Source organism: Oxyura jamaicensis, chromosome 1 (genome assembly GCF_011077185.1).
Source record: "Oxyura jamaicensis isolate SHBP4307 breed ruddy duck chromosome 1, BPBGC_Ojam_1.0, whole genome shotgun sequence".
Classification (NCBI taxonomy): domain Eukaryota; kingdom Metazoa; phylum Chordata; class Aves; order Anseriformes; family Anatidae; genus Oxyura; species Oxyura jamaicensis.
In genome coordinates this window covers 138,222,417-138,245,734 of record NC_048893.1, presented here as the reverse complement: position 1 = coordinate 138,245,734, position 23,318 = coordinate 138,222,417, and the positions used below count along the sequence as shown (strand labels likewise).

Genomic DNA, 23,318 nt, shown 5'->3' with positions numbered 1-23,318 from the left:
TGTATCTTTATGTACTTCCTATATGGCTTCCATGCCATCAGCACGCTACTGATGGTATTTCAAGACATTCTGTTGATCTGGCCAGAAGAAAGCGTGATTCACATCTGTAGACCAAGTTGAAGTACCTTCAATCCAGAAAATCTGGATGAGATTGTCTGTACAAAACAGATACATATGACCTTCAATTCCTCCATCACTTATTATAATGAACTTCGGCAGTGATTGTCATCTTTCTGCTGTTATTTAGGAAGAATTGGTATTTTATGGCAACAAGTGAAATCCTGATGAAGATCCACGTTTTCTGGACGGCATGTGGTAACGTACTTTTTTCCAGAACCTGGTACTTGCTGAATGAGACCTTTCAGAGAAGTCACCTTTCCATCGGATAGCCCCATACTTTTGCTTAATATATTTGATGGATTCTGGCATATTAGTATAATCTTGTATTTTTTCAAGTTCAATCAGAATTACTTTAATACCATCCTGGATAAGAGCATTATACATGGCTAGATGCTTTTCAGACGCGTCTTCTAGAATACTGTAACATGATGGTTCTGGTACTAAAATAACTATCACTCTTCTACTTTGACGGATTTTTTCATCTGCAATACTGATCACAGCTGTAGAGAGAAAAATTGTGAAGAAAAAAAAAAATCAGGGTGTTTATCAGGGGGTTATTTTTTATTACTCATATGTTGCAACTGCTTCATTCACTGTTTGATATTAGAGCCTCCCTTTACCTCACAAATAGGGACACGATAAGAGCATCCAAGCTGTTACTGTGGGTTAGCTGACAAGTGGAGATTTGGCTAATGCAATGCTCTGACCACATGAAAACATACATATTTGTATTGCATAAACAGAGAAGAGCTACCAACTTTCTATCACTTATCTCTTTGATGTCATTTTATTATCACCATAGGTGAAATTGCAAAAGATTCACATGAGTTTCTTCATTTCATCTCACATAAGCAGTAAGTGGGACAGACTGCAATTTTCAGTGTCAGGTGCTAGAAATTGAAATTTGATGTGCATATACACAAAAAGGAAACCTCCACAAGGATTTTAAAGCCTTTTAAGGCAATGCTTTGTAAGAACTTTCACTAGGGCAAAGTACTCTTTGATTCTTTCCTGATAAATTAACGTTGCTTTGCATTCATTTTTCTTCACTTGCAGTGTCTGAGCATCCATTGCACCCTTTACTGCATGCATCCCTCTGTGTTTGACAGCAATCCTTGGAGCAAATAGAAATTACACAGTTCAGAAGTTCTTCTGCTACATGGTACCTCAAAGCAGCAGGTTCTTATCGTATCACCCACATGCTTCCTGCCATTAGTCATCATTCACATACACTATTTCAACTCTTCTTCCCCTCAGCATCATTCCGTCTTCAGATGTGTAGGCTAGCCAGACATTAACAACAACAACAGGTCTGTAAGACCTAAATAACAACGAGGGAAAGGCTGAGATAAACAAACTCACACACTCTACTTCTATGGGAGCATCCAGTGCTGTAATGCCTCATTCTTCACAAAGAAAACGAAAATCAGAGCTCTTTAGACGGTGAAAGGTATTTAGCACCACACCTGTTTGATCTTTTCCTGAGTTGTATTTGCAACTCACTTCAGCTGCTAATAAGAAAACTCAAGTCTAATTTGTATTTGGATAGCTTACCTTCTCCTGCTAAATCATTCCTCCCAAATATAAAGAGGTTATATCCACACTGTCTTTCTAAGACCTCTGGCAGTATCTTCAGCGCAAAAATATCTGATGAGTACAAGCAGCTCTCTCTGTTCTTTGGATACAGAACGTAGGCATCATAGATCTTCCCATCTGAAGCTAAAAAATATAAAAATGTAACCTAAAGACATAAACAGAAAAACATTCCTAAACACTATCCCACTCCACTTGAAGCATTACTTTGGGTTCTAATCCTACTATTATCTAAGCATGCATAACTATAATCAAGACTGACTTATTTGTAGAATCTGGCCTTTAAGATTCAGCACACTGGATCTGAACAGGCAAGAAACTTGCAAAATTAGATAGTTTAAGATTTCTTCATTCAACCCTAAATTAAATATATATATATATGCATTACCAGTGAATTGTCTAGAAAATAGCTGTTCCAGTAGAACAAGTGAATCCTTAAGAAACCCAGCAGCCCCATAACTAGATTATTTTTGTAACCTAAAGGTTCATAACACTACAATCACTTAGACATGAAAACAAAACAAAATATTTGACAAATTTCAAGATCAGAAGCACATTAGGTATTTTGGAACAAGCTTTCCAGAAAGACCAAACTTAAAATGCTTCACAGAAATCCAACAGAACAACTACTTCCAGTAGATATTTTCTCTTTCTCTAGCCACATAACTCCCCTCAAATGTTTGGAAATGACTCATACTTAAACATACTGCTCTTATAGATGCACCAGTCTTATAGCACACCAGTCAACATTATTCTGAATGTCAGGATTTTACAGAAAGTAAACTAACTAGAAATGTCTTCAAATAGGAAAAAAAAAAAAAGTGAAATTTGTCCTGGTTCATCCAGAGTGAGGAGCAATTCCATTATATTACTGTTTTTTGTAAGAATAGTAATTATAGGATATCTGAAGAGCTGCAGCCAGAACAGCATTCCAGCTACTGAAATGTGTCTTTAAGAAAATGAATGATAAAATTGGATTCTTGAAAAGTTGTTGATTTTCCCCCATAGATATTTTTGTCATCTGAACTAAATCAATAAATCCTAAAAATGTGTTTTATTTTCAAAAATCCCAATCAAGACCAATCATGCTCCAGTGAGGTTAACTCATTGCTTTGCAAGAGAAGATGGAGACATCATTACAACACACAGCACACTAAGTACACCTTGGTGCAACATCAGCATACCTTTTTCACCCACGAAAGGATGGCAGGAGTTCCGATACCAAAGCACGATATCAATTTTGAAGATCTTGTAGATAACGAGTGTAACAAATACTAAAAATACCAAAGAAACCCCTCCTCCAATCAAGTAACCCTGGATGTTCTGAGCTGCAGTAGAAAGTGGAATAAAAGGAGAGAAACAAAAATATAGTTATAGGTGAGAAATAAGACTAGATGTTAAAAACTGGAAGTTTTCCCCTTCAATATTTAGGATCCATATATACAGATTAAATCCATATATATGGATTAAAAATATATTAATATATATATATATAAAATCCATATATATGGATTTAAAAAAATAGATGTAATGAATGACAGGACTGAAAGTTTTCCATATATTCTTTCTACAAATACTGTTATTTGACAAGGGTGCTTTTATCTTTCAGAGAAAAGGTACGTTGCCAACAAGACAAGTCAGGCTACTCTTCAGCCTAAGCACCAAAATATTAATATTATATATAAATTAAGATTATATTATATATATATATATATTAATATTGATGTATAGTCCAGATAATTCTCATACAAAATTTGATCCATCAGAGGAGAGGAGATGATTTCCTGACCACACTGTTCTCCACAGACCAACCAGTTTTTCATTGTGTCAAGCCTCTTCAAAGACCCACAACTGAACCAACCAATTTGTTGTTCTTAATAGATTAAAAAACAGATTTAATAAATAGATTAAAGCCCACAAATGACTCCACAAACTGCAATTTTTAGTTCATGCATTTAAGAATGTCTGAGGTTAATTTCTATCCTGTCAATCATTGTGAAGGCCTTTATTTACAGTAAGCAAATAATTACAGTTATGTAGTAAGACAGGGCTGGCATCCACTTTCAGTCAGTTATCTGTTTACAGTGTGGCCAGCTAAAGGTAAATTTGAAAGTGACACCTGTCAAAGGACTGGTTCACAATCAATAAAATCAGCTTTGTCACTCAACGGACCAGGGAATATTCTGTAGCTATATTAAAAAAAATAAAATAATAAAATAAAAATGGACACTTAAAAAAATCTAATGGTTTGCTTTTCTGTGTATCTGTTCTTGACTACAAAGAATGAATTTCTTGAACCTCACATCTGAGTTTTTACAAGCTCGTTTTACCTTTATTTGAAGATTTATCTACCAAAAAGAAAGATTTCAGACTAGCCAGTGCCAGGTCAAAATTACCCTGTCTATGAGCACAAGACAGGGGTATTCAACAAGAAGCTGGATGCTCCCAACCAACATTCCTGAGCCTGTCTAAAAGGTGGTAACAAACCATATGCATCAGTAATGGAAACTCTCTGACCTTCCAAGCAATCTATTTAAGTTTCACTTCAGCATTGTTAAAAGCTTTTCCTGCTATCTAAACAGTTTTTTTTTTTCCTCTTGACAATCTGAGCCCATTATTTGTTACCGAAGGACAACCAGGTGTGCATAAATGCTCAGTTGCTTTTGACACACTCTGTTCCATACTTGGTTATGTATCCCCTCAGTTCTGTAAGAGAACTGGCCATTGTCACTCTTCTTCTACACTCATGATCTCCTCTGATCCACGTGCTTCTTCACAAGTGTGCAAAACGAAGCACAGAATTCCACTGAGGCCTAATATTTGCTTCAATGTATTTAAGTATTTCATTAATGCTTGCTAAAGCACCTACCAAGAGAAGGCAAAGCAAATTCAAAGTGCTACTCCCTTTAATTTTGCTAAGAAACACAGTTTCAGCTGCAAGTAGTGTGGTGTCAAACTAATTGAAAAGTAGGCATCATTGATCACAATTTTTATCAAGACTTGATATCTTACCTGGACGTTCCAATTTGATGTATGATGTAAATTGTTGAGACTCATATATGAAATGACAGAAAAATTTATAGGCATAATCCTTTAGTTTCACTTTTGAAATGTTAAATTTTGTTCCAGCAACAGTAATTCCATGAGGCATCCCCTTTCTGTCATTAAAAAAGGATTAAAATTAAAAAAAAAAAAAGAAGAAAGATCAGTATAGAAACTGGAATCTCTGCTGAATCTATCCCATGTTAAACACTATTTGCAAATACATGAATATTCATTTTTGACCTCTGCAAACCTAAGAGGTTTGTAGAAAAGAAAGCAGTTTGCAACGTAACAGAAGACTTTTTTTTAAAAAACCAATGATGGCACTTGGTGGAAACAATGCTTCTGCATGAGTCTGAACTGATATGCTGAAAATCCCTTCACCCTTTCCCCCCACACACTCTTCCTTGTAATAAGTTTTAAGGACTATAATTAAAAGCAGTGGTTGCTATAATGCGAAAGCATCAACATATCCACACTCTACAATAGCCCAGACCAATCATCACAGAGTAACAAAGGTCCTCTCTTGGAAGAGAGAGATTCTACAACAAGAGCTTCTCTTTTGTGTTCTTTGAAATTAACAGTCACATCTGTACTTCAACAGGGCTTTTTTTTTTTATCTACCCTTCTCATATTAATGATGGAGGGGAAGGTGTAGCCTATTAACAAAAGAATTTCATAAAAACAAATGTATATATAAGGCTTTAAAATTATATGTTTCATAACAGCATTCTAAAAACGTGTATGGCTGCTTCATTCCATTTGTATCAAATGCATCAGTATTTATAATAAATTATTTATTTTTAAAAATCAAGCAGTAAGAACATAATGTACTTGATGCAGACTTCTAATCAGTCTTCCAATGACAACTGCCATTGACTACTAGTCAACTTTACGGTGAATTTATTGCAAGTAACTGCAGATTACATCACCTAGAAATGCACTTACAGTTCAGTGTATAAATATACTTACTCATAAAACTGTTCCCTGTAGGTGCTATCAAAGTCATCAACATATTCATTGTTAACTTCCCAGTATGGAATCAAGCCATTTATGCCAGAGGATACATTGCATTCCATGACTACATGAGAGCCTACAAAACAAAACAAACCATTTAAATACAACTATTAAAAGTTTTGTAACACGAGCAGGATCAAGTGACTAGGGAACAACTGGGAAAAGGAGGGATAAGGAAAATCCCACCTACCTTATGAAAACCAAAGTCCATTACACTCATCCATTTCTACTCCACAACTGGGTCTCTCCAGTCTGAATGTGAATCCCACCCTAAATGTAGGTAACTGAATGTTCATGTCTACATGTGAACTAGATGTCTAAGCTATAAAGGAGTTCACCTCCACTGGATTCTGCTCGTATTAAAATAGACACCTGCGTCTTATATCTGAATGGCTCTCTGGACTCCACTGACTATTACTGAAAGATCTCCAGGGCCCAAATCAGTTGCCTGACATTTGAGATGCTCTCCAGCAACCCAGACATCTGTAGGGAGCTAGCAAATAGGCCTCCAGATCTTCAGGCAACCTGCATATCTAGAGCAGCGAGTTAATCCAAAACAGCACTAGACATGTATGTTTAGGCAACTGAATTGAGGTCCTATTAATAATAACAGGAGTTGAAGCCCCTACCTACCTCATATGCAGATACCCATGTGTAAGTGTCTCCCTTTAGTCTCATGTGTGACTGCTTTGTTAGGATCTGTGAGGTACTTAAAGCTGGATTTGGGTACCTTAGACCAGCAAAAATGAACAATAATATGACAGCAAGTTGTAATCTACAGTGTTCAAGCCATAACAAATGTGGATCAATTGTTCATTTACAATATCAAGGAATCTAAACAAGCTGTCCCATAACAAATCCTAATACAGGCTGAGAACCACACACAGGCCCTGGACTGCCATGTACTTGATTCTCCATTTTCTCAGCAAGTACGATCAAAGGAGAAAGAAAACTCTACAGGATGCATACAGTAAATGAAAATGCCTGTTAAGGTCCTGTGCACTTCTGATTCCTGAGTAGTGGTTGTACTGGCAAGATTTTTTCTGAATTATATGGGAAGTCATAATTAATTTACCAGTAAGAACTGGGGATGAGATTTACATGGCATTTGAGTGGCTGCAAGATTCAGTACAGGGAAACACCACCATAATATTACTGTATTTCTTCCACAGTTACAACCACAAAGGAAAATATAAGTTTTTATGAAAAGATTAGGGCTATATGAGTTTTTAAAAGGATGGTGGCAAGTATCCCTATTTCAGCCTAATATCTGGCAAATAAATCTCCTTATTAGCAGCACATATAGAGCTTCTCCTTATTAGAGGACAAATAGAGCTTTTCAGACACGTATTTCCAACAAAACCAGAGAAGCTGTAATTACCAGAAGAGAGGAGGCTGTTGAGCCATTTCTAATTATTTCCAACAGAATTAAATGATCATCTGAAGACCATAGCACTGTAAGTCTGTAAAATAATACTAATGGTATCAGGTCCTGAATTTTCCCACTTCTGTAGACTTTACTGGTTAAAGTAAAGCCTTCCAAACTTTGAAGGAAAATAACTCCTATTAAAGCTTGTTCTGTATTCTGATCAAAAATCTCATCCTCACCACAACCTGGCAACTTTTGAACAAGATATCTTTCACAAGTTGTTGAAGTCAAAAAATTAAAGGAAAAGAAGAAAAAAATTGGAGGGAAAAAAAAAAAAAAAAAGCAAGGAAAGTATAAGACATCTCAGATCATTCTGCACTAGGAAATTGTGGTAAATGGCCAGTCGCACTTCTCCAAGATCAGTTAAAGCCGTTTTTAAAAAATCAAAGACAGTTTGAAACAGTTCTACTTGGTACAAAATGCTATCTGAAAACTTTTCATACCCTAGAAGGAATAAAATCAGTTTTCTGGAGAGGAAAGGGGGACAAGAAACACAGATGAAGAGAAAAACTACTAGACTGGTCAATCGGTAGCTATCCTGAGGTGTTGGATATATGTAACTGTATTCCCAATGATACTGAACATATGTCAAGACACAGGCAGTGGTAAGTGGTACAAAGGGGGCATATGGTAATAAACAAAAAATAGATGCACCCAACATGATATTGCTGGTCAAAAACTCCAATCTTAGGTGCACTCAGTTATTCTCCCTGCAAATTACTTGGAAGAATCATGTTCTATCATCTGTGTTCCAGATAACCTCAATCCAGATGACTACCTTCCAGTCTTGCTGAAATCACTGGAATCGTTAACATGTTATTTCAGTAAAACAGATAAACTCCCGGTCTTTCTGAGTTTTAATGATTTCTTAAATAGTCACTACTTACCAAGCTCCACTTCAATTGTGTTGTTCCTTGGATAAATAAACTCTGGTCTCATCTGCAGTGGGCTTTCTAACAGAAAGAAAGAAAAAAATAAAATCTTTGGACAACAAGTGATTTGACTTACTTCAACCAACAGTTCTACAATGATTTTATTTTAATTTTTGGTACTATTTCAGCACCAGTTTCAAATTTCCAATGGAAAAAATCTCTAATGAAATTTGCTGTACTCATCTAAGTTTCAGCTTCCAAGATAGCAGGAAACTTTAGCTTATCTTAAAAGCATTAAAAAAAAGTCTCAAGACTTACTGGTAGTTTATGTAGAAGTAATACAAAACCAGATAACAGAAACACAAACGAGTGCAATGAACTGTCAAAGAGATGGATAAGGAAGAGAAACTACCTCAATGACCTGCTACATCAGGTGAACTTCTAGTTAAGTAAAAGAGTTGTCAAGAACATACAAACTGGGCTAGAATTTTATCATTCTGCATGATACATGCACTCACTGCTAACAAGCCACTGTTCTTGTTATCACCTATCTAAAGTAAGAACGTTGATTTAATCTAAGAAGATGGACACTTTACCTCCAACTTTTACCTCCACTTTACCTCCTTTCTGAAAGGACTATAGCCATGGTAGTACTCAGGTCATTAGTAACGCTCTCTACAGAGACAAGATGACCAATAGGGCCAGCAGGAGTTCTGCTGTCATGGTCTCATAAATAAATAAATAAATTAAGAAATAAATAAATAAAATCCTTCTGTTTGTTTTTATTTTAATGGTTATTTACATGGTTTTTGCAAAAACAAACCACTGCCCCCGCAACCACTGCTTTCTTATTTCTAACCCCACATTTCTCATTTCCTTATGACAATTCTTCCTCTGAAGCAATGCTCAAGGGTAAGCAATATGCATTGCTGTACTTTAATTGTAGCATTCTAGGAAAAATAAATTTATTTAAAGAAAATGTGCAGCTCTGTTTTCACAGAGCTGGTGTCATGACAGACTGCTTGTGTTTGCATAAAAATAAGGAGTAGAGTGAATAAAAGAAAACCACCTCTGTGAACTCACCTTTAACCACTAGACTCATGGTTCGTGAAACATTGTATTGTTTTCCCATGTATGTATACACCATATGGCAAGTGTAGTTTCCTTTGTCTTGTACAGATACGTTGTGAATCAGGACAGCATTTTCACCCTCAGCCAACACAAATCGCTTGTCTTCTAGAAATCCGGGCTTACACTCCTAAATATATCAAAAGTACCTGTGAGTTAGGGGAACTAATCATCTTATAATTAAGCCCATTAATGAACTCTACTGATTATTAAAAATAAATTAAAAACAGCATTTTGCTATTTTTATTGAAAAATAATTAAAAAAACAGTTGTCTTTTTTTTTAATCACAACGTGGGTCATATACAAGCGTCACTGTGCAGTAACATGAAGCCCAAAGAGGTCTCGCTGCATTTGCACCTTTTAAATATCACTGCAGCCAATTCTTTAAGTTTTCAAATGTAGTTTTTTAGTTCACTGCCTTCATTTAATATCTTGAGTTAAATAGACAACCCCAGGCGTTCCATAAGTTTTTTACACCTGCAGTGGAGGCCTTTGAGACTGTCTCCCACAACATCCTCACAACATCTCCCACAACAGGCAAGCTCAGGAAGTGTGGGATAGATGAAGGGGCAGTGGGGTGGATTGGGAGCTGGCTGTATGGCAGAGCTCAGGGGTTGTGCTCAGCGGTGTTGGAGTGATCAGGAGTCCAGCTGGAGGCCTGTAGCTGGCGGTGTCCCCCAGGGGTCAGTACTGGGCCCAGTCTCATTCAACTCACACATCAGTGACCTGGATGAAGGGACAGAGCACCCTCAGCAAGTTGGCTGGTGGCACAAAGCTGGGAGGACTTGCTGGTACCCTAGAGGGTATCAAGATGATAGAGCCAGGCTCTTTTCAGTGGTTCCAGCAACAGGCACGAACTAACATTGGAAGTTCCATTTTAATACAAGGAGAAACTTCTTTACAGTTTGGGTGACAAAGCACTGGCACAGGTTGCCCAGAGAGGCTGTGGGGTCTCCTTCTCCGGAGTTATTTAAAACCTGCCTGAATGTCACCCCGTGCAATGTGCTCTAGGTGATCCTGTTTGAGCACAGGTGTCAGACCAGATGATCTCCAGAGGTCCTTTCACCCTCAACCATTATGTAAGCCTGTGCGTGTCTACATTTCTGCTTCCCTGAAACAGAGCTGTTGTAGCAGTGACTCATGCTGTTGGGTGTATTATCACATCTGCGGCAATGCAAAAGCAGCAAAAATAAATAAATAAATAAATAAATAAATAAAATCCTTTCTCTTCTCTGACCTATAAGCAGTTTACAACCGCATCATCTCAAAAAGAATCTTGGTGCTACATCTGTGCACCTTATTTCAGATATAATATACAGGCCCAAATAGGCGCTTTAATACCAACAACAGAATTAAGAGCTGAACTGCCTTAGGATTCTACCTCAACATCGGAAAAACAAACAAACAAACAAACAAAAAAACAACACACTGTTCCAAGCTTGAATAGGCTTCAGAGTATTTTGCCAGAATCAGAGCAAGAGGCATATGAATGCTGCACCATAATCAAGAGTTAAGACTAGCCTAATATTCTGAGAAATAGAAATAGCTATGCAGAGCCTTATATTTAAGGAAACACAAGTTCTTCAACTTATTGCCTCCGTACTTTACCTACGAATTTATCACCTATATAAACTGGACATTTCACAAATCAACAAACAAAAGCAACAGATTTTTTAGACTGCAAGTTCTTTCAGAGTCAAAGTGCACACAGTGTTGTTTTAAATCTCTCTCATACCTCCTTACATCTTCCCAACAGTACGGCAAACCTCACAGTGAATAAACTCGCCTTCCAAAAACTGCTGTTCACAATTGCATCATAACACATTTTAAATATTTTCTATGTTCTATATCTGAAATATTTATGTACAATACCTTATACCAGTGTACTTCAGGCTTAACATTGTCTTCATCTTTAAAATTCTCTAGATCAGGGCATATAATATTTCCAATATTTGCGCTGTTCACCACTTGGTCATACTTCATTTTTCCATTAAAACACAAGCCATTATCATTCTTAAAAACCTTTAAATTTATAGTTTTCTGGCTAGAGCGATTAAGACCCCTGTAACGAGAAGAGCAGACAAGTCAGGTCATTAACAACAAGGTCTCTGTTTCCTCTATAAACTCCCTGAGTTGCTGAAGAGATTTTAGGACTTACAGGGACTTCAATATTTCTACCAGACTTGCTCCTATCACCTCTGCTACAGTCTCCCTAGCTCTTAAACATCGCCACCCCCTTCCAGACCGCAAGAGATCAGGATAAGCTCTGATGTTGCGTTGTGAATAGAAGTGGAATCTGCTCTGCTCTGGAAGCACCGGAGGGGAATTCAGGACTTATCTTACTTACTGGAGTACTGCGTCCAGGTTTGGGGCCCACAGCACAAGAAAGATGTGGACCTGTTAGAGCAAGCCCAGAGGAGGGCTGCAAATATGATCAGAGGGCTGGAGCACCTCTCCTGTGAAGAAAGGCTGTGAAGAAAGGCTTCAGATGAAGAAAGGCTGTGTCCTTGAAGGGACACTTTAAGAAAAGAAGGCTTAACTTCTTGCAGAAGAGAGACAAAGCTTTTGAATACCGTGTACACCAAGATGAAACATTGGTGTGAAACTACTTCAGACTGAGAGCTTACACGAAACAGAGAACAACCTGTGGTATAGCAGCTCTCCAGAAGATAGAGCACTAGAAAGCAAAAGTTTAAGCCAGAAATAAAAGAATACTCATTACTTCTTGTTTATTCTTCATTTCTCAGTGCTCTGTTAGGAGAGAGGTTTCCAGAGAAGTCAGCTGTATGTTTTGACAGAATTGCCAACAACTTCCATATGCTGCACCTTGATGAACGCCATAATTAAGACTTAAGTGCCTGATGCACAAAGCATAGCCTGGTTAATGCAACGGACCTTCAGCATATGCTTTTTGGCATGCTGACATTATGCAAGCCAGACTTAAGAGGTAAGATGCCCAAGAGAAGACAAAGCAAGAGTGCCTAAATTAAAACAATGTTTATTATTTAACTAGTTAGCTTTGAAGGGGTTGCATTTCTTTCCTCTTCCAATTTGGTATTCATTGTTGACTCTGAAGTAAGAAGCTGCAACAGCCTGTGACCTGTGCCTACACTGGAGGTTCCTACAGATTACTGTTACTACACTCACAATCCAAATCTCTTCAACGTAACCGGTGTGCTGTATGCACTGTAGCTACACCCTACTACACCCTACTAAAACAAATTTTGGGTCACCCAAAAATGCGTTGGTTGTTCTCAGCATGATGTGGCAAGACCACAACATCAACAACAAAAAATTTATGCACCTTCCTGGCATTAATTTCCTGTTCAGCACACACTGAATTTCAGCCATTGTAAGATTTGAGCACCTGAAGCAGTAAATTCCAGTGTACTAATCTGAGCTCTAAATATAACAAGAGCTTGAAGATGCCAAAAAGCTGAAAAGATTCTCTTGTTTCTTCTCCATGCACTTAGATCTTCTGAACGGTACTGGGGACACGGTACTCACTGTCTTTAAAGCTGTCTAGCACATTGCTTTGCTCTTCATATGCATTCCCATTTTAAACCAGTAATGCTTTGCAATGTTTTATAATATGACACATCAGAATGGTTTACAGCATCTTGATTTGTAAATTTCCCAAAGGATTCCAAAAAAAGTTGTAAAGCTCTCCAGAACATCTGTATTTGTTGATCCTCTGTAACACACAGAGAACTCTCTCTACTTAGATCCTCCTTACATTTAACCACATTCTGTGAAGAAATCAAAATGTCTTTCTGATGTGTCAGTATCAAACAGCCATTCGAACACAGGAAAAGCTGAAGGAGTTAAGATTTCTTCCAGTAACCTTACACTTCATTCAAAACCAAGAAAACACCCCACACCCATTAAGGATAATACTGTTAATATTATTGAGTTTCAACATAAAAAGTTTTCTGTATGAGCCACTTTTGCAATGCTAAATTCTACACACATGGAAGAAAAAAAGGCAGCACAAAGTTAACAAACAGTGCTTTTAATTGATCTAAGGTTTCTACCTAAAACAAAAAATTCTGTACACCCAAGTCCCATAGATGTTACTCCACTTTAGTATTAGTAATTCAGTTGTTTCCCTCCTCCTTTCCTTACCTTACTTCACATTCATAAAGTCCAGAATCTTCCAGCGTTGCAGGAATGAACCAAAGCAAACCCTTTCGCACATGGATCCTGGCGTGTCTCTCTGTGGTTACGGGTGTATTACTACCATTTTTATACCATGTCACATTGTAATCAGAGTGAAGAGCTGGCAATGTTATTATTGGGCAACTGATAGCTGTAGGCTCTCCGACAAGCACAAAGTAATCACAAATAATGCACTCTTCTATTTAAAAAAAAAAAAAAAAAAAAGAGAGAGAAAACAGTTACTAGTGTTTTTAATCTGTATTGTTTTTGTTTTAAGTATTAATATCCATTCAAAGTTAAAAAGAATTAGGAAGTAGACTTTCTGGAACTATTTATCATTGAAATATTACAAGATTACTGCTTCTTGTCTGTTTACTACCCCCTGGTTGAATAAACACACACTTCACAAAGCTTAAGTCATAACTTCTCACTATTTAAGTAGTCAGCAATAGCATCACTGCAAACCACGACATCTTTCACATCCTACCTATTTCAGCATGCGAGCACTTACGAAGAGTTACCATTTTCTTAATGTAGATTCCATCTATCAAAAGCATACTGAGAACAGTAGCAGCACACACTGCTCCAACTCTAGTGCCCAAAACAAATCTGGGGGGGTGGGAGGAAGTGTTTGACCTGAAGCACATGACTGCGTGGAATTAGATCAAGACCTCAACCTATCAAAAAAGCCTGTGAACCAACACATAACGTAACTTAAATTTGAAGAGATGCAGTACTGAGAGTAGGAAATCTCAACTATAACGTGCTATTTCCTTAATCTATTTGCAATTTTCTCCTCTACCAATAGTACCACCCTTTAAATGATAAAATGCTATTGTGATCATCACATAAAAGGTGAGCATAAAGAGCATTTTTTAAATTATGGGCATGGAGCAAGCTTACATGACTCAATCATGCATCCTAGCAAGGAATTTTTAAACATCAGGCAAAAAATACGAGAGGAAAGAAGGACAGATACTGTAAGAAGCCATCAAACACTCAAGCCTAGAGGCCGAAATTATTCTGAAAATGCCAGTTTATCACAAACAGAGTAGGCCACTTGGCCATAAAACAGATTTTAAAAGCTTCCAAACATTTGCATACATATGCAACACTGAATTTATATAAAAAATCTTATTTTCCAAATCTTGCTCAATGACCATAAAAATTCAAAGCTAACGTACTGAATTTCAAAATACGTTTTCAGCAACCTTCCCACCCCTACCACCGTCCTGTCACCTAATCTAAAAATTTGAAATAGTTCCCTATAGAGTTTAAACTAATTAAGATCCATTAATATTATCCTGCTTATTCCAAGAACAGCATGATAAATACCGTTAAATTACGTAGCCTAAACTCTACTGAAAACTTAGATCTAAAAATTTTACTACTTAATTGCAAAGGAAACTGGCCTCCACCTGTCTGTTTTCAGGACTAGAGAAACAGCAAATCTCTTAAAGAAGGCATTTAACAGCTCACTTGTAGTCAAGGAAGACAATCTCTTTACACTTTATTTAAAGGAATTAGGGAGTGGTTATTCAAAGCCTCAGTACCCTAAATTTGTGTGACTAGATTTAAAACTATTTATGTCAACCTGTCCTTCCCATGCCCAGTGCAACTTCAATCCAAAATGCGGCATTCAGAATATCTTCAACACTCTGAATCCACTATTTTCTCTCAGTAACTCTTTTCTGCTAGACATGCAGAACTTGTCTCTTACAGGTTTTCTTTTTTAAAATGGTAATTTCAACAACGTATTTAACTTACCAGCACTGAACAAAGGTATCAGTAGAATTAGATGACCAATAAGCAAAAATGTAGATGTCATCTTTTGCTGCAAAGAAAAAAATATTTTCCATTAATGTGGTATGAGTGTTCCAAGCTACAGTGGCCTCTGCACCCTGCGTTACTCCTTAAAAATTTAGGAAAGCATTAGTCATCGTGGGGAGGGAAAAATCGGTTTGGCAGTTTAGGCCCAGCCTTTGAACATTTTGGCCACCACCAAAGTTGGTGCCCACAGAAGGCTGCTCAGTTTTCAGCTTTCCACTGGAACTTTTCCAATTTTCTTCTGGAAGAACTCTTGCATAAAGTGTATTTTTCTTTTGCCAGCCTAGTTAAACCCAAAAGCAACTTTAACATGGATGAAATTATGCTAGCAGACAGCTAACATTTAAGTTATACTGTATAATTTTGATACCAAGCTTGACTAAGCTCCTCCTCCCTCCACATTTACAAAAGACGCGATTGCAGAGATACATGAGGTTTCCTTCTGCAAACTGTGCTCCTACAGTAGAGGCCACACTGCTTTTAACAGCTGATGAACTTGTAGCTCTTTGCTGGAAGACAAATGTACTGTAACTCTAAGGTGATCTGGCAGGCATTTAGTGTCTAAATGTGACAATGTTTCCAGACAAACATATGTGGAAACTGTGGGTGATGCGAATTGCTGTGGTCAGACACAAAACAGCAAAGCCTCCTAGAACTGTAGTTGCACTTCACACCTCTGGTCTTCTTCACAGGTTTCTCTAACACATACACGACTGAACAGAAAACCACTGCCCTCATAGCCCACAGGTGGTTTCCACAAAATCTCTGCATCTTAACCAAGCCCTCTCTCAGATGGGCCTGCTTTTTCCTTGGCAAGATATCATCAGAGCCCCTCCCAAGCCAGGTACTGACAGTCAGCTGGCAAACACTTGACCCCTTTCCTTTCTGACAGCTCTTTGAAGGTTAAGGTCTGCATTTAACTGTCTTCCCTTTCCTACATGGCTGTTCTTCGTGCTGCTCCTTCTTGCGCTAAAGCAATCTCGTTTCCCATGTAACAATCACTGCAAATGTAATGAACACAGGTGCCAGTATTCTCATCAGCTAGAAGTAGCTTGGAAGAAGAGAGAGTATTCCCTGAAAAACACCCGTGGCCCTGAATTACTTTTATATCCAATCTACTTCACACAGCAACGTATAGTCCCCACCAGCTACTTCTTTTGAAACTTTGCACATACGGAGGTGCCAGGGCAGAAGGAAGGGGCACACGGAGCAGGAGTTCAACATCGGAATATAAAAGCTTCCAAGTATTTACTTGTTTTGAACTGACAGCCTATCTTTTTATCTGACAAAGCATTCATACCATAGTCTTTATTTAGTTGCCTTGTAAGTGTTTTTCTTGTAACGTGTCAGAGTCGATCATCATTCTTGACATTTCAGTTTACCTGTAAAAAATTGAGAAAGGGAAAAGTGATCGTAAAAAACACATTATTTGGACAATACAATCATAGAATCATTAAATTCAGAAAAAAACTCTAAGATCATCTAGTCCAACCTTTAACCTAGTACAGAATCCTTCACTATACCATGCTACTAAGTTCTAAATCTACATGTTTCTTGAAGACCTCCAGGGAGGGTGACTCAACCACTTCCCTGGCCAGCCTACTCCAATGCCACACAACCCTTTCAGTGAAAAAAAATCTCTTAATATCCAACCTAAAGCTCCTCTGGTACAACTTGAGGCCATTTCCCCTTGTCTTATCACTTGGTGATTAGGAGAAGAGCCCGATCTCCACCTCACTATAGACTCCTTTAAGGTAATTGTAGAGAATAAGGTCTCCCCTGAGCTTCATCTTCTCCAGACTAAACAACCCCAGCTCCCTAAGCTGCTCCTCTGGACTTGTGTTCCAGACCCTTCACCAGCTTCGCTGCCCTTGTTTGGGCACACTCCAGCACCTCAATGTCTTTCTTGTAGTGAGGGGCCTGAAAACAAACACACTATTTGAGGTGCAGCCTCACCAGAGCTGAGTACAGGGGGACAATCACTTGGTTGAAAATCTGACTAACCAAAATAGTCATGCTAACACAAAGCTAATTTTTTTCAACAGTCATCCTAAATGTAAAAGCAAGAGCATAATTGGGCCTACACTTGAGACACTACTTAAAACAAAAGTGGAATAACAAAACTTGTAGCAAAGACTGACCAAGAATTCTAGCCAAGAGCTTTGAAAAATATTGTTTCTGTCAAAGAGACAACATTACACGAGCCAAAGCAATCAGCAAACACAGACATAAGTAGCCACTTTGTAAGACTGATTTGACTACTAAAAGTAAACGATGCCTAAATTTAGGGTAAAAATAAGTAAGCAATCCAAAAGGTTAAACTTTACATTTTGCACCCATTACTGGCTTCAAATACCAAGGGTGGATATCTTTCTAATAGTTTATGGTAAAGCTCAACTTTTTAGGAAAAGTTCTATTGTTTACAAACTTCCTTCCCCCTAATTCAGATACTGCAATGGTAAAACTTAGAAACTCTGGAAGGAAGGGAAGAAGCCTCCAGCTTTTGTAGTTGCAATATCTGAGAATATACAGAGCATTTTTATTCCGGTTTCAAGTGACACAAAAGGTTCCTAGAAGCATTCTTTCTTAAGAAGAATGCACAGTGAAACATTATTCAGACTCCATAAATGTGAAACTTTGTTTAAAATGCAGCTGTTTGTTCACATACCTAGTGACTAGCCTTGAACTGCCTTCTACCTCAGTCTCAGCAGTATGAGATGCCCCTCTGACAGCTACAGAGGCTCAAAAAGTCTCACTTACGTAGAAAGACCAGCAACTTCACTGATGACAATGCTTACATACTTAGTTTGAAAAACTATTTCAGCTCAAAGCTTGCTGAGCTCAAAGGAAAAATTTTTGTATGTGAAGTCTTTCTGAAAAAAGAAAAAAGCAAACCACCCACCTACCAATCATATCTGTGGTTTCATCTACCAAGAAAAGAAACGTTTTGATTTCCAAGTTACTTTCCTAATATTTACCTTCCCGTAGCTGAAATATGACTTACTACTTCTCCTTCAAATTTTTAAAATTAACATCTTGAAAACAGAAATAGAAAATATGTTGACCTAATTTAAGATACTGACTTTTTGTTCATTGAAAGATGCCTGTCATCACAGAACTTGCCCTTTTACTTGCCTTAGGCACACTGCCAACTTCAAACACGGCAAGAATAGCTTTTAAAGACATACTGGGCCCCTAAGCAAACTTGTCCTTCAGGAAGCTGTGCAGAAGGCATGACCGTAACTTTCTTTTCAAAATTTTCTGTCTCCAACTTTTAAAATGATTTTACTTGTAAATAATTTATAAATACATGGACATGAATGATTCTTGCCAAGGCCAACACAATGACAAATCATTCAGGATAGTAGCTTAGAAAGCACCTAGATCCTTCAATTGTTTATCAGCACTTTGCTATTAATTTATTTAAGTGGTTTTCAATATTGATCACTATCTACAGGGACTTGTTACTATCAGGGGGCCAACAGATCCTTAGTCTCTAAGCCATAAAGAAAAAAAAATGTGCTTGAAGTGCAACTTGAGATATAAAGTGCCCCAATTTTGTAAGCACACCTACATGTGTCAACATTTTATGTTTAACCAAAGTTTTTATTAAAGTTTAACTAAACAGTGAAGGTGGGGGGGAGGGGAAGGGATGACAACAAAAACAAACAAACAAAAGTACTTGTTCAAAATACAACCACCAATACAAGATTAAACTCATCACAACGATTCATACAGCTCACAACTTCTTCCTTGGTGAGTTTACTCCTGTCATTAGGCTTTTTCAAGCTAAGCAAAGCAAAACAGACTTTCTACCAGTCGTACTTTGTTTCCCATCTACTCTACCTGAGGTCCCAACTTTCCTGTCTAACGTGCTCAATATATGAGCCAAGCGTAGCTGACCATATCCAGTTCAGCTCTGAGAAAAAGTGTTAGCAACCATATGCCTAGATTCTGAGCCAAATGCTTGTTACAGGTACTGCCTTACTTTTCATCAGAACACAGGGAGAGGAGGAAGAGAGAGAGACAGAGATGGATGGATGTCTGGACGGACAGATGGACACTGTAGATGTATATAACTAGCCATGGATGCCAGCACAACAAAAAGTAACCTATTCACAGATCTCCACCTCACGTCAGACTGGAGACAACGAGAGCATCCACGCCACCTTCAATGAAGTGAACTTACCAGTATTTAAATAAATCAAACCCAGTTCCTCCTTTCAGCATCAAGTGGAAGAGGCTCATTTTGTAGTCAGAGCTTGTAACAGTTTTCTATGTCATTTCAACTCCTGATACCTGTCAATATAAAGTAATATGAAAAGGTTGTTACTGAAATCAAAAGTAAATTATTACTTTTTCACCATCAAAGAATGGAGCCATTTAAGAGGACCTGGAGGACTCATGTAGATAAAACTATAATTGTAAAAAACACAGTGATGCAAAAAGAATATGAAAATTAATGTATTATTCTCGGGAAAAGAATGTTTACCAAAAACAGAAAGTATTTCTCACTTGAGGGTTAACTTAAAGGATCTAAGTTAAGGATTTTGTGTTATTAAACATTTGTGCAACAGTTTTATGTCAGTTTCCCAGCTTTCAAAGTATTCCAATTTCACAACTGGTATGAAAGACGAGTGTGTTCATTTAGGAACTGTTTTTGAGAGTCTAAGCACATAAAAGAGTCCAAGTCAAACAAGCCTGAAGTTTCCAAGTTTATGAGGAACAACAACACAACACACCCAGCGTTTTCCTGACATTCCTGACGAAATTCCCCAGAAGTTAAGAGCTGCTTCTGGAAACTTGAAAACTTGACCTGTGAATCAACTCGGTAACTGTTGGGTGACAACTCGTTCCTACCAATCTGTCACTCCAGAGAGCTGTCGCGCAATGCCTTGGTTGCAACCACCCCAACCCCTACGGCTGCCGCAGGGAGATCCGCAGGCAGCTCTGCCAGGGCAGCGCTTTTGCCCAAAGCCCGCTCTTGTCATCATAACAGGTTTTTTTTTGTTGTTTTGTTTTGTTTTTTTTTTTTGTTGTTGTTTTTGTTTTTTTAAAAAAAAGTTCTTGTTTGATCGTGTTGTGCAATAAACAGTTGCTGTGGTGCTTTACCAGGTCAAGGAGATTTACGAAAAGCTTTGTCCTGCTTCCTGTTATAAGCCTTTAAACGTGGCACGCTCGGCGCTCCTACACTTCTCGCTTCCCTGCAGCCCTTCCTACCCGCTCTTGTGCAATGGGACACGCGGTGAAGAAGCACAGGGGCACGCCGAAGGAAAACGCCTCCCAACGAGGCTGCTCGGTGCCGCGCACCCTGCGAACCAGCGGCCGCCCGGCCCCCGCTGCCCCTCGCTGCCGCGCGGGGAAAATGGCCGCGCCCCCGCGCGGCCCTCGCCGCTGGACCCCCGCCGCCCTCCCCGCCGCGCCTCAGGCCGAGGCGGCTCCCCGAGCCCCGCCGGGCCCGCCGCTCTTCCTCACCTCCCTTCCTCACCTCCGTCTGCTCCCTGAGCCCCGTCGGCCGTCCCGGCGCCGCCACATAGCGGGCGGGCAGCTGGCTCCGCCTCGGCTGCCGATCCGCGGCGGGGCCTCGCCCCTCCCCGGGGCCGCCCCTCGGCCTGCACCGCCCGGGGATGGCTCCGAGGGGAGAGCCGCAGCGCCTCCCGGTTTACTTCATGGATCGTGGAGAGCCATGGTCTGCCCTCCTCAGAGCTCCTCAGGGCCGTAAACATGAGTTTATGGTTTATGAGTTTATGAGTTCATAAGCTTATGCTCTGGTTTGGAGCAGAGCCTTTTTGCTTTCCGTCACGTTTACTTTTTGTCCTGTTTGGTCATCTGTCCCTTCGACTGTGTCAGGACATCACTCTTCCAGTTTAAACAATAAGCTTTTTCTTTCTGTATTTCAGTAGTAACTCTATAGAAGTTCTCATTCCGTACTTCAATGGTGAAATTAAGGATGTTCAAACATAAAAATGTAATTTTTTCCAAACAGGGAAAAGTTTCTCTGGAATCACTTCTGTGCCCATAGTTTTCAATTCAGTGTCCTCTCCTCCTTGAATTTGACTTAGCCTCCTTCATTTTGATTCCAACCAACATAATTTTGGTCACTCCTCAAAAACCTGACTGGAGGGTACTCAGAGTGATCATTTATTCCCATCTCTGCTTTTATTCAAAACCTTCCACATGCATTAACTCCACTGAGATTCCAGATAAAGTAAGCATTCATAATATGAATTACAAAAACGTAACATAAAAAGAAGGCTCCCCTTGGGGTTTGAACAGTTCCCAAAACAGTGTGAAGGAACTTGTTAAGGGATTAAAAAAGTGTGGGAAGGAAGGTTTTAAATTATTAAATGGCACAGCCGATCCTCTGTTCCAAACTTACAGAACCATTGCCATTTCCAAAATGGAAAGCCTAGTCTTTTTGGGGGGAAAGGGCTAGATTACTTGTTTCATTAGCAAGGGGATTTCTTGGTTTCATTAACACTAATTAGAGAAAAGAAGGGATTGTCCTACTGGGCTTCTCTTCTTCTGTATTGACAATTTTAGGATGAAGAGCTTCCCTGAGCCACAGAGTTCTCAGAAAGGAAAGCCACGAAATACTTACCAGCTTATTGGATGATAGATATAAAGGGTGAGACAAACACTTAGGAGCTAGATGGGTAAATTTATTTTCCTGTTGCCTGTGTATTTATAACCCTTTGCAAACTCTCCTATTTATTTTAGCTCTGTTAAAGGAATATTTGCCTTCACAGTTTTTGACTCAAGGGTGGTGTTAAGGTGACTGGCTAACATTGGAACATTCATTCCATAGGCTATAGCAATCCTAAGAACAAAGATTCTAGGGTGCTGTGAGCGGCCATTTGTGCAATACACCATTCCACAATATCCAAAGGATGATAGCAAAGATTCCAATTAAGCTGCACAACTAGTTTGAAAGTTGGTTACTCATGAGGGATCAGAGAAAGAAGTCTCTCCCAGTAGCTGGCAATAAGCGGGAAAGCCAGGGAATAGGGAGTGTGCCAGAAACCCATCAGTCTCATAGAAAGAGTAACACCTACATATTGGAAGATGAAGTAGTCATATCTAGAATCTGGCACGCATCACTATTTCCATAATTGTGATATCTCATATCTGTCACAACCACACTTCTAAAGTAAAAAAAAAAAAAAAAAAAAAAAAAAAAAAAAAAAAAAACGATGTTCATTTTAGAGAAAATAATCATGTGGAACCAAAAGTACAATTCTGAAAGAACGCACGCAAGTGTCCGTACTGCCAAGTTGTGATTCAGTGCCAAAGTATGCATCTTTCTCAGAGCCGAGGATGTTTCCTAGAGTTTCCTGAGTGTTGTAGATGAATTTATCATGAAACATCTAGTAGGACTCCAGTTAGAGAAGAATAATTTTGCTAAAGTCCATTCTTATTCCACCGTATAACTGTTTTCCCTCGTGAGTTGTACAAGCCAGCCTGTTACCCCAATTATACAGTCAACCATGAGAATATACTGAGGCACTGAGCTCATGTAATTGGGAAAAGCCTCTCATTGCGTCCAACTGCGTGTCTCTGGGGCATGTTTCAGGGCTCAGACCTCTGGGCAGATGCCAGGTTACTGCTAGTAAGACTTCATTGTTCAGAAATCAGTCAGCACCAAGAAACTGGACAGAAGTTTGTGTCCTTCAGTATCCTGGAGCATCTGGCCACGGTGAACTTCGGAGTAATACAGTAACTAGTTCCTGTTGGTCCTGAAAGGTATAGCACTTGACTCATCTATCACTGACTGGGGAAGTGATGGCTATCATATTTGGTAATTCAGAGGTATTCCTGGTAGTTCCACTGAAGTTCTCCACAGGACACTTTGGGCTTGTTGCTTAAAATAGGATAATGTGAAAAGAAAACAAAAACACAAAGTTATGCCAAAGTATCTATTTATACTGAGTTACGTCTTGCTACAGATTGCTGTAGCACCAAAAGCTATAGATCTTTGAAAACACAAACCAGTTCTCAGTTTCTACAGTCTGAACATACCTGTTTCAACACATCAGAGCTTGGGTCTACCAGGGTGCTCATTCCAGAAGATCTTAAATGATTAGGTCGTTGATTTTCTTTTTAGTGCAGAATGCTCAACCAAGTCCAAAGT

General features: G+C 38.8%; 1 protein-coding gene across 3 annotated transcripts; it reads right to left on the bottom strand.

Annotated features, from left to right (window-relative positions):
• Positions 1–236: 236 nt before the first annotated feature.
• Positions 237–20,810, bottom strand: LOC118161185 (interleukin-1 receptor type 1-like). 3 transcript variants are annotated; one of them, XM_035316278.1, is made up of 13 exons: positions 20,676–20,810; positions 19,377–19,486; positions 16,488–16,569; positions 15,128–15,194; positions 13,328–13,559; positions 11,075–11,264; positions 9,157–9,331; positions 8,089–8,154; positions 5,728–5,848; positions 4,726–4,871; positions 2,898–3,041; positions 1,675–1,839; positions 237–620 (listed from the first exon to the last, which is right to left on the bottom strand). In XM_035316278.1, exons 3-13 carry the CDS (start codon positions 16,488–16,490, stop codon positions 262–264), a joined length of 1,668 nt encoding a protein of 555 aa, XP_035172169.1. In that variant the 5' UTR covers positions 16,491–16,569; positions 19,377–19,486; positions 20,676–20,810; the 3' UTR covers positions 237–261. The 3 variants fall into 3 exon arrangements, with proteins under 3 accessions (XP_035172169.1, XP_035172176.1, XP_035172183.1); XM_035316285.1 differs by lacking the exon at positions 20,676–20,810 and adding an exon at positions 20,300–20,406; XM_035316292.1 differs by lacking the exon at positions 237–620 and having other exon boundaries at positions 1,624–1,839.
• Between the last annotated feature and the right edge of the window lie 2,508 nt (positions 20,811–23,318).

Coding starts and splice junctions, on each gene's coding strand:
- LOC118161185 (XM_035316278.1), bottom strand. Junction 11,265..13,327: donor CTTTATGAATGTGAAGTAAG/GTAAGGAAAGGA, acceptor TTCTCGTTACAG/GGGTCTTAATCGCTCTAGCC. Junction 9,332..11,074: donor CTGAAGTACACTGGTATAAG/GTATTGTACATA, acceptor TGATATATTTAG/GAGTGTAAGCCCGGATTTCT.